Source organism: Musa acuminata, chromosome BXJ3-10 (assembly GCF_036884655.1).
Source record: "Musa acuminata AAA Group cultivar baxijiao chromosome BXJ3-10, Cavendish_Baxijiao_AAA, whole genome shotgun sequence".
Lineage (NCBI taxonomy): Eukaryota > Viridiplantae > Streptophyta > Magnoliopsida > Zingiberales > Musaceae > Musa > Musa acuminata.
Window position 1 is genome coordinate 31136173 of NC_088358.1, and position 10631 is coordinate 31146803.

At 38.8% G+C, this 10631-nt stretch overlaps 3 protein-coding genes across 10 annotated transcripts; 2 read left to right on the forward strand and 1 right to left on the reverse strand.

Annotated features, from left to right (window-relative positions):
* The first annotated feature begins 36 nt into the window (after positions 1–36).
* Positions 37–5393, forward strand: LOC135650987 (DNA replication complex GINS protein PSF2-like). 6 transcript variants are annotated; one of them, XR_010501696.1, is made up of 9 exons: positions 37–156; positions 235–309; positions 433–547; positions 1584–1683; positions 1768–1798; positions 1877–1969; positions 2982–3134; positions 3881–3978; positions 5237–5393. XR_010501696.1 is itself a non-coding variant. In XM_065170753.1 (8 exons), the coding sequence occupies exons 1-8, from the start codon at positions 109–111 to the stop codon at positions 3899–3901; spliced, it is 636 nt and encodes a 211-aa protein (XP_065026825.1). In that variant the 5' UTR covers positions 37–108; the 3' UTR covers positions 3902–4290. The 6 variants fall into 6 exon arrangements, 4 of the variants coding, with proteins under 4 accessions (XP_065026825.1, XP_065026826.1, XP_065026828.1 ...); XR_010501697.1 differs by lacking the exon at positions 5237–5393 and adding an exon at positions 2104–2140 and having other exon boundaries at positions 3065–3134; positions 3881–4290; XM_065170753.1 differs by lacking the exon at positions 5237–5393 and having other exon boundaries at positions 3881–4290.
* Positions 5394–5506: 113 nt separating this feature from the next.
* On the forward strand, positions 5507–8849 carry LOC135650989 (outer envelope pore protein 16, chloroplastic-like). 3 transcript variants are annotated; one of them, XM_065170759.1, is made up of 7 exons: positions 5507–5642; positions 5732–5886; positions 5964–6015; positions 6976–7007; positions 8035–8068; positions 8176–8243; positions 8516–8849. In XM_065170759.1, exons 2-7 carry the CDS (start codon positions 5773–5775, stop codon positions 8654–8656), a joined length of 441 nt encoding a protein of 146 aa, XP_065026831.1. In that variant the 5' UTR covers positions 5507–5642; positions 5732–5772; the 3' UTR covers positions 8657–8849. The 3 variants fall into 3 exon arrangements, with proteins under 3 accessions (XP_065026831.1, XP_065026830.1, XP_065026829.1); XM_065170758.1 differs by having other exon boundaries at positions 5510–5642; positions 5728–5886; XM_065170757.1 differs by having other exon boundaries at positions 5513–5650; positions 5728–5886.
* Positions 8850–9866: 1017 nt separating this feature from the next.
* Positions 9867–10622, reverse strand: LOC135650990 (metallothionein-like protein type 2). Its single transcript, XM_065170761.1, has 3 exons — positions 10463–10622; positions 10296–10376; positions 9867–10214 (listed from the first exon to the last, which is right to left on the reverse strand). Exons 1-3 carry the CDS (start codon positions 10525–10527, stop codon positions 10124–10126), a joined length of 237 nt encoding a protein of 78 aa, XP_065026833.1. The 5' UTR covers positions 10528–10622; the 3' UTR covers positions 9867–10123.
* Between the last annotated feature and the right edge of the window lie 9 nt (positions 10623–10631).

The following is a 10631-nucleotide window of genomic DNA, read 5'->3' on the forward strand; positions in this document are numbered from 1 at the left end:
GAGCGGGAATGGGCGCCAAAAGTAACTAGGGTTTCTTTTCCGCTTCGCTCACCCGGAATCTCCATCCCATCTGCGAGGGTTCTACCAAGAACCCTAGATTTGCGATCAATGGCGGGCCAATCCGATCCCCATCTGTCTGTCTTCTCTCCTCCGGAGGTGCGTATGTCATCTCATCGCTTCCGATCTCTTCAGTACGAGCGATCCTGATGTATGGGGATTGGACCTTTTCTTCAGGTGGAGTTTCTCGCGGAGGATGAAAAGGTGGAGATCATCCCCAAATTGTCACTGGGGTCTCTGCACATGATCTGTGTAATTTGATCTCTTTCTTGCCTTCCCCATTACCGTCGTGGATGTGGGTTTTGTTCTGATGAGAACTGTGGATGGCTCTAATCCGTGTAATTGATGGTGATTTTGGTGTTCGTGCGATGTCAGGGTGATTTCGGTCCTTTCCGTCCGAACATTGCTAGTGAAGTACCGTTGTGGCTGGCGGTGGCTCTGAAGGAACGCGGAAAATGCGACATTCGTGCTCCTGATTGGATGTCAGTTGGTGAGAGTTTATTCCTTTGCTTCTGTTCAAATAGTTGCTTTCACGAGGTTTGAAGGTTAAATATAAAGAGTTATTACTTCAAGTTAAGTCACTGATCGTTCAGTGTTTACTGAATTAGACATTATGTTATGCTGTTAAACCAAGATCCAGAATGGAGGTGCGTACATCTGCATGCTTGATCAGTATGCATGACACATTGGGATGTAATTGGGCATGTGTTGGCAGCCTGACACCACATATCGTGATTCTGTGGCTCTTTTATGCTGGTAAACAAAATTGTGCTAGAATGTGGTTGTCCCTAATTTTACAATTGTGCTAGAATGTGGTTGTCCATCAGAAGTTGAAAAATATCATTTACAATATGTATGCATTATGTATGTATGTATAACTTGAAATTTTTTATGATTCTAGAGGCTTGAGCATTTATATGAAATAAAACTGAAAACCAGTCATAGTACTCTCTCTATATATATATTTTTGTCTGTAATGGTCATGTTTCTATCTCATAGAGTTCAAACAAATTGCCTTATGTTTTATAGTGTTATGCTGAAAGAGTTAAATGTTGTAGGTTCTTAGTCCAGAATACCGGCTGAACTTTTTGATCTGTACAAGTCTATTGATATACTCTTACCCTCAATATCTGTATTGCATCAACCACAAAAAAAACAGTGCAAGAGTCCCATGTCAACTTTCTTTCAGGACTACACACTATATCATCAAGGCTTCTTTCCTGAGGGTTGTACTGCTTTTGTTGGCTAATATTTTTAGTTTTTTCCACTATCAGATTTCTCAAGGTCTATATTCAGTTTGTGACCTTTTACGTTGTATTCATCCAGCAATAATTAGCTTCAGATAAAACATCTTTTGCTTTGGGGGTTCTTTTAACAGACATCAAGTTGATTGCTATATGTCAATGTTTATAGTCCTTCATTTCATCCTTGTTCTATTTTTTTCTTTCTTTTAAATGACTTCTGCTTTAAGGGCATTACTATTTTCTGGCTCAAATTATCGTAGTTCACTCATTTTTCATTTGCAGATAAGTTGATGCAAATCCTAGAAGCAGAACGAGGGTCTCCTAGGGAATTTCAACCTCTGCCTTTCCACTACATTGAAATTTCAAAGCTTTTATTTAAACAGTATATGATCATCCCATGTTTCGTTTCTCTTGCCTTCTTATATTGCCATTATTGAGATGTTAATCTAATCATGGTCCTCTCCAGTGCTCATGATAATATCCAAGATATATACATGGTGAGCATTAAATGCACAAATGCAAGTTGTACAGCGATCTATATTTCTTTGTTCTCATTGTCAGTCATGATCATACAGGTGAGATCTTTAATTGAGGATATTAGAGATGTGAGGTTCCATAAGGTGGAAAGTGGCTTGCAGACGATATCTGGTCGTACACATGCAGTAAAGGTATACATACGATGAATCCATTTATTTCCATTATTTAAGGACATTATTTTTTTATCTGTATCACTGTAAATATGACTGTTTTAGGGGAACAATGAAATTAAATATGTATAAATCTGCTCCAGAAAATTTTACAGGCAGGACTCTTAATGTAAAGAGATTGTCAAATGCCTGGTGAGGTAAACTCTTGACCCTTGGAACCTAGTGTCAGCCAGTCAAATAGTTGTTTAATCCAAGTCTGCAGACCTTAACTGCTCCTTCAGAATTCCCCTTTTTTGCTTGTTTTGAACACAGTATTTCCTTTTTTTGCACATGCATGTTTTATAGCTACATGAGAGTTTAAAGACTAAAGATAGTCTATAGAGGCTACATATAGTTGTTGGAGTCACCTTAAGGACCACGAATCGGTTGCTGGTCACTTTTTGTGTTGTGTGTGTGTGTGTGTGTGTGTGTACATATGTATATATATATATATATATATATATTTGTGTGTGTGTGTGTGTGTGTGTGTATATGCATGCGCGCGTGTGTGTGTGTGTATATACTGATTTCTAAGTTGACCAAATGAAACAGATGTTCTATATTTTCTTCCTTGTATGTAACCCTAATTAACAAATAGCAAGAGACTTAACACTTTTTTTTTACTGACTGAAATTTTGATCTACTTTTGTTTGACTCTTTGTGGCTTATCTTAAATGAACCATGACTTTTGACTATTGTCTATGTAATTGTCAACTGTATGAAGTATGCGAAAACATGACCTGAAATGGGAAAAATATATTGCTAAAATTTTAGAACATTTGTCTCATGCCTTGTTTTCAAAACTGAAAATGGTTTCCCAAGGTGGACTCTCTGCTTGTACCCTCTCTCTCTCTCTCTATATATATATATACACACACACACACACATGCACACAGACCATGAATAGCCTGCAATAAGATCATGAGTGTTGACTACCCTGATTACATATATCAAAAATTGAACTCTTGCCTTATATGATAATTTCTTATTGCAGCTAAAAAATCTCTCTGCAATGGAAGTAAATATAGTGCGCCCATTCATGATAAGGACCTTACAAGCTTTCTATAAACATGACAGTCCACATATTATTCAGCAACCTGAAAAATCAGGTAGCAGACGGCCACAAGCACCAGACCGTGGTCCAAGAGTAAGTTTTTAGTGTTTGTTTTTCAGTAGTTGCTGTTTTCGCTCTGCACTAGAATCAAATGTCAAATATAAGTCTATAATGTATAAGCAGCTTGTCCAAGCATTCATGTGCTAATCTTACTTTTTTATCAATTGACAAGGAAGTTAGCTTGATCTTTGGGACTGAGAGTCAAATAATCAATGTATATAATTTGGACCCAGTGTTCAGTGTCTTCATAGTAAATTCTTTTCCTACGGCTCAGACTAATCTTTTAGAGCCATTATGGACCTTATCCACCCTAGTCATGCTGGAATTATTTGATATCATTAGAATAGCCAATCCTATCCGGAAATTCCAGTACGGTTTCCTAGTACAATTGTATTGGTACTATATGCTTTTACATCAGGTAACCTTGCAGTGTATCAATGATTCAAGTATTTCTGATTGCTTGATTTGCCTTTAGATGCTTAAGGTTCATTGGAAAAATATATTGTTGCCTGTTTAGATTTTGTCCGATGCTCTCTTCTTCTGCATATATACCAAATCATGTACTTGCATTGGGCAGTAGGATTCTGCTATAAGGTACTACTTGGTGAAGCTACAAAATCAAAACAAGAAATATTGGAAAATGGAATCTAGAAAAAAAAAAAAAGCACTTCATGAAGAACCATCATGTGATCATTGTTTAAAACGATTTTGCTAGTAGATACTAGAATTGTTGATGAAAAAAGAACTGACATTAAGTTGTGTTCTTTGCTCCTTTTCAGCGAGATCTTCGGCCGAGGTAGATGCACCAAAGTTATTTGTCTCAACTGGCAAATGATGATATCAAACTTGTCATGAATGTATGTGTATAATGACTAAGGTAAATATTATTTCAATTACTTTTCAAGAGACTTGTTAAGCTTCAGTTTGCGTACTATTTTGTATAATGGATATTTATTAAGTTACCCATTGTAGATCTTACCGTTGCCCATACTAATATGACAGTGATTTTTGTGAACACTAGACGACACCGATATGGATTTGGTGTATTGTATCAGATAACTCCAACAATGCTTTCCACTTTCTTTTGGAATCCAGCTGCTGAATAATTAATTATACCTGATCTGGAAAATTCTGGATCGTTGTTTGGTTAGTGGATACAGTAGAAGCTTGTTCACACAACGTCATTACGATAGGGATCAATTACTAATGTAGCTAGCTCCCATCTATTAAGGTAGGCTGTGGTGCTTTTGGCTATAATTTACGGTTAATTTTAGATTATGAAGTTAATTATATTTAATGTTTTGATTCTTATATCTTAAAAAGTTACATTAGTATCCTTATAGTGAAATATTTAGATTTATTTATTTTAACATCGTTGATCTTATTAATAAAAATATATAAAAAAATAAATAAATTATAATTTTAATATTTTAATTGATAGTGGATGACATTGGTGGTGGTGAACGATAATATCATAAGGGGTTGTGGATGGTTGTTGCGGATGAGAGCAATGATGATGGGTGAGGGTTATTCTATATTTGTTATCAATGTCAATACATTTATCGAATGGTCTTTTCATTGTTTTACATTTATATTTATGTCGGTGGTTCTTTTGTTATTTGATAATTACATCAGCATTGACGTAATTATAAAACGACATCTCTCGACATTTATATTGGTGATACTTTCTTCGTTTAATATAGATGTAGAGTAACTCTCACCTTTTATCATTGTTTTTTTTATTTACAATAGTCACTTACAAATCCTAACAATATTATCGTCCATCATTATCAATTAAAACATTAAAATTATTTATTTTAATTTTTATATTTTTATTTTTATTAGTAAAATTAATGATAATATATTAAATAAAATATAGATATTTTACTTTCATAAAATAATAATTTTTTAAAATATAAAAATTTGTACTCCTTTTCTGAACAGATATGCACTATTCATCTTCGCACACCCAACTCATTGATCCGTCAACATATCCCATCTTCAATTATTTGTACTGTATGATTACGTGTCGTTGCCGGAGATGCTTCGCTGATGTTTTAATTATCGGTGAAACTGGGTTCAACGTTGTCCCCTCTATGGTTTTGGTTTTGGTGACATTTTCCTTTCTGTTGCAGGCTCCACAGAAGAAAGTGACGTTCCCAACGTGATAGGGAAGAGCAAGAAAGGCTACTTTTATTCTCTCCGTTGGAGACTGCCACTCGCCGGTTGTCTTCAATATTCTGTCAGTGTAACCACTTTAACGCAGAAATAAATATCGCTCGTCAGTCGCGCAGAACTCGTGTGATCGATCTACTTTACTTTCTCTCCCGCGTGTACGCTTCCGTTGCTCCAAAGCTAAACATACCTCACGTAAAACTCGTGTGACTGACCCACCACTCTCGCTCTCTCTTTATCCTCTATCGCAGGGAGAACGAGTCCAACCCAACTTGCCCTTCCCCAATCGTGGCATCATGAGCGATGAGCCGTTTCTGCGTTGTGGATCCCTCGGCGGGGTTGAAGGAACGGTGCTCCGTTTGTTTGGTTTGTTGGTTTGCTTCCTCCCCTCGAGACTTCCTCACTCCCTCGGCTTCTCCGTCTCCTCTTATACTCGATCCCTCGTTCGTAGATAGCCCCCGAGAAAGAACGAAAGAAAGGAGCGAGCGAGTGAGACATGCCGAGGAGCGTGCTTGCCGGTTCCATTTCTTCCCCTAAGATCGATGTTTTCATCGACACGGGAAATCCCTTCCTTAACCGCACCGTCGACGGCTTCCTCAAGATCGGAACTGTATCCACTCCACTCCCTCTTTTCTCCCCTTCCCTCCCCTTCGGTTACCTTCTTCTCATGCCTCACCGTTTGCACAGGTCGCCGCTTCCAAGGTTGCCGTGGAGGAAACCTACCATTGCATGGATAAAGGTAGTTCCGTCCCCCTATCTCCGATTCAGCTTGCTTTTGCCCTTCTACTTGCTTTCTCATCCGTTCTCTGATCTCGATTTTGGGTTGTAGTCATAAGGGCTAATGTGTTGCCGATGCCTGTTCTTGCATTTTAAACGAAATTGATTTTGCTGACACGATAAGGGAATGCCCATTTTCTTTTCTTGAAACATCGTAGTACTTTATTACTTCGAGATGCTGAATAGGTAGTTTTCGTCGTGAATGGATGATTTTTAGATGCAGGAATGGACCGCTTTCTAGTGATGGGATTACTTCCGGAATCTACTTTGAATTGGAAGCATTCGTGATGCTTAAATTTCCTCGTGCGAGAAAGAATAGTCATGCATCTAATAAGTGCCTACCAATTTTTGCTTGGTCGATCATCTTTGAGATGATTCCCTGGTTGGGGATTGAAGTGAATACTCATCAAAGCCACATGCCTTCAATAATTTGTAACTGGTGGGTATGGAGTTAGATCGAGACATCAGTCCCATTAGTAGTGATAATAAGTGTGGGCTAGGATTATTGCTATTTTCCCACAACTAACTAGATTTTTGGTTGTGGTGATGATCAATGTCGTTGCTACTGCCTTTCCAGTCTGAATTTGAATTAGGAAATTTCTGCAGCAATTGGAACAGTAGGATCTGATACTAAATCTTTATCATTTGGGCTGGTTTGGCTGCTTTTTCCATTTAGGGGGTTGGTCTTTCGAACGCACCAATAAGGGAGAACTCTAGCACTAGCTTGGTGGATGGGTTCTTTTGCTCTCCAGTTTTGTTATGATCGTTCATTATAGGTACACCACCACGTTAGGATCTCTTAGTTCCTCCTCTGGAACTTTTACCTTCTCATAAATATTGCTAAGAGGATGTTGTGTTCCAATATGCAATCTTACCTGTTACTTTTATATAAATGTGACTTACGTGTCTACATTTTTTGCAGGGAGTATCAGCAAGGGAAAACTAGAGGCTGCTGTAAGTACAAATTGACTGTTTCATTTGTTAGTGTATCAAGCGTTGGGTACATGTTGATATTATGATGCCTTGTGATCCTTTTACACAGCATGATGTGAGTAAAATTTGTCAATATGGCAACTCTCTGATGTCTTGTTAGTTCTTCCTGTTCTAAATGTTTGCTTTTTCTGCAGCTTGCTCTTCAGAGTACCAGAGATTATGCATCAACTTTCATCTTTTCTTGTATACCACTAGTAGTACATATCCCCATAAGTGTACTGAGAGCTGTAACAGTATATGTCTCCTTGACCTATTCATTTGCTAGTTATAAAGGAAAACCATCTTGACTCGGTTGGTTGTAATAATCAATATAATACCTAATGCCTTAACCAGTTAATTCTTGTTTATGTCTAGGATTCAATCCTAGGAAAAAACTGGTAAAGAATATGGGCTAACACCATGACAACTCGAAAGCATGCTAGTTGCCTGGGTAAAATAAGCTGGTGTTTAGCATATTGCCTGCGGAAAATGTTAACAGCAACAATAACAAAGCTATTAGTCCTATCTATTTGGGGTCAGCTGTATGAACTTTTACTATCGTTGAGATATAAAAAAAATCATATGTTTAGTTTAGTTAGAGTATTTAAATTCTTTTTTATTTTAGTGTTGCTTGAACATGGTTAATTGGGTATTTCCTTTTTCTTCTTCTATAATCTGATATCTGTATGACAAGTTCAAATATAATAGAAGGGCAGCCTTAGTTTCTTTGTTATGTAGTAATTATTTGGTGAAAATGGATCACCCTGATCGGTTATCACAACTCAAGTGCATGACAAGAAGTTATGCTTTCCTGGTAACTAATTGTGTTATTGAGGCATCTGGCTTGACTAATGCAATATTATTTGCTGAATCTAAAGACTAAGAAACTTAGAATTTCCCATAAATTAGTCCATCACAAATCATCGTGTATTCTCCGCCATTGTTTATACAAAGAAACTGAACATGAAAATCATGTTCCTTTGTCACTGACGCTGTGCTACGACTGCAGCTGAAGAAGATGTGTAAAGAGGGAGTATATTGGGGTAAGCTTAACGTTTTCAACATCAGCAAAAATAGGCTGCTGCTTCTTAATTGGTGCACTTTTGGTGCTTACTTTGTTGTGTTATTTCTGTGCAATACATTATTATAGGAACTGCAGCTGGGGTATACGCGGGAATGGAGTACGGTGTGGAAAGGATCCGTGGTAAACGAGACTGGGTAATCTTGATTCCTCTGTGCTTGGATGCATCATCACCTCTGTTGAGCTGATTTATCTGTTCTCAAGTTCATCTCAAATGTTTCTCATTTTCACATCTTGTTTTTATATTCAAAGGTTATATAAATGAGTAATTTGTGAACAATGTTTGTTTCCTGGTCTAATTATTTGCCATCTCTTGGTGAACCGGAAAATTAGACTAAGGTGGAGCAGATTTTGTGTATTTTGTTGGTCAGATTATAGGATTCTCATAAACCTCTTCTTACTCTTGCAGAAGAATGCAACGCTTGGTGGTGCGATAAGTGGGTTGCTTATTTCAGCAGCCAGCAATAATGGAAGAGACAAGGTTATCAAGGATGCTATCACCGCTGGTGCTGTAGCTACTGCTGCTGAATTTATCAACTATTTCACTTGATGTGTTATCAGATCACCTTGTAGTTTATGCAATTAGTTATGTTAAATGATTCCGTCGCCGTGCTTGTCACCTCTCATCTTCACTTGATCAATGATGTTGAGGATCTGGATCAAGTGGAAATCATATATGGGTGACTATCCTTGTAGTGAACATTTCCCTATTTAATAAAATGAAGGCTGGAGCAGAGTCTGTATGATTCGTGTTTTCATTTCTACACTTGTTATCGTCATAGGTCTCTGAAGTTTGAAACCTGACTGTGGTGTGCAGGGCTGGTCGATGCCTGATGATTAGAGAGGGCTCCTCCAGCAACATGGACTGTGTTTGGAGGAACATTTGCCTGTTCTTCCCATCATTATTATTCTTGAAGTTGAATCCTCGAACAAGCTGCATATCAGAGGTATAATTCTAATGCAGCTGCTGCAATCTCAATCGTACGACCAAGTTCCTTCATCCCAAGCAGCCAACTGGAATCATGAAAGGTTGAATGTGTCAGCAACTGAGACGGCTCTGTTTCTCATGAGACTAGTTTTGGTCGATCCTTATCACTATACTGTAACAAGAACTGTGGACACCCTCTGTTTGATGTGGCTTTTACGTCCGGAGGACACACACCAGGGATGGATCCTGTTCGCCTCGCGAACCTTGACACATACAACCAAAAGAGTCACGTCTGTGCTCGTGACACCATCATTGCAGTTCTTGAAATTTCACTGACTCATGGTTTTGATTCTTATGGCCACAGTGTTTCCATCCGCTCGGGTGCTCATCGGAACGGGGATTCCAATCCTTCAGAGAAGATCCCAAGTTCTTCGACGGATCATCATGATTGGATGCTCACAGAAGGTATTTTTCTCTCTTTGTTCGGGTTGATTGGTTGATTTAATTGACTAATGATATGAACAAACCATTTCGAAAGATGAAATGATACATAATATCAATCAGGAGATCAAGTGAAATTGCTGTGATTCAATTATCTAGTAGTGGTTCTGTGAGATCATAGTCCAAAGCACATTATTATCTTTGTAAGTGTTTTCTTTGTCATCTCAATGAATGTCCGTGGATGATGAGTCAACTTTCCATCGTTCTCATGATCAATCTACCTCTGACAGGCTGACACGGCGATAGCGACTCCCACACGAAATCAATGACGAAAGTGAAACATGGCCTTTCCTTCAAGCTAAAGGAAGAAGAAAAGTTGCAGATGGACAAGTTGCACACGAAATCATAGAGATTGCATTCACATAGTAATTATCTTAGAACACAGAGTCATACATCCACAACTACAATCTAAAACGAGGAAGAGAGAGAGGTGTTCTTTCTCATACATCAGCCAACCATATCATCTTATTTTATAGCAGTAGTAGGACTCACTCTCTAGACACAAACTAGGAAGCACCACAGAGACCAACACCAGCACTCATGCTCCGTCTCTCTCTCTCCTTCCTTCCTCCAAACCGCTAAAGCTTGTCACTTGCAGTTGCAGGGGTCGCAGGTGCAGTTGGAGCCGCACTTGCACCCGTTCTCGGACCCAGCGGCCGTCTCAAGCTCCTCAAAGTGCCTGTGAACCAAAAACCATCACACGGTCAACATGAAGCCAAAGAGAAATGAAAGGGATCAATCGGAAAGAACAGCAACAGACCCCTTCTGAGGTGCAACCCCCATGATCATGGTCTGCGAGGTGCTGCTCCTCTCCTCACCCAGGTCAGTAAGCTTCCTGCATCTGCACACACCCAAAAGAGAAAAGGTAAAACATATGGATTCCATACACAACTCCAAACCTAGACCAGCTTTTCTTCTGTTCCTTACCCTCCACAGCCGCTGCCACAGCTGCAGCTGGATCCGCACCCACAGTTCTCTCCGCTGCAAGACATTTCTCTCTCGTCTACCACACGAAGCAACGCCAAAAGAAGCCTAAATTGAATTGGACTCTTCACGGGATTAGGCACGAATGCTCGGGTACCTTCCCGAGCCTCTC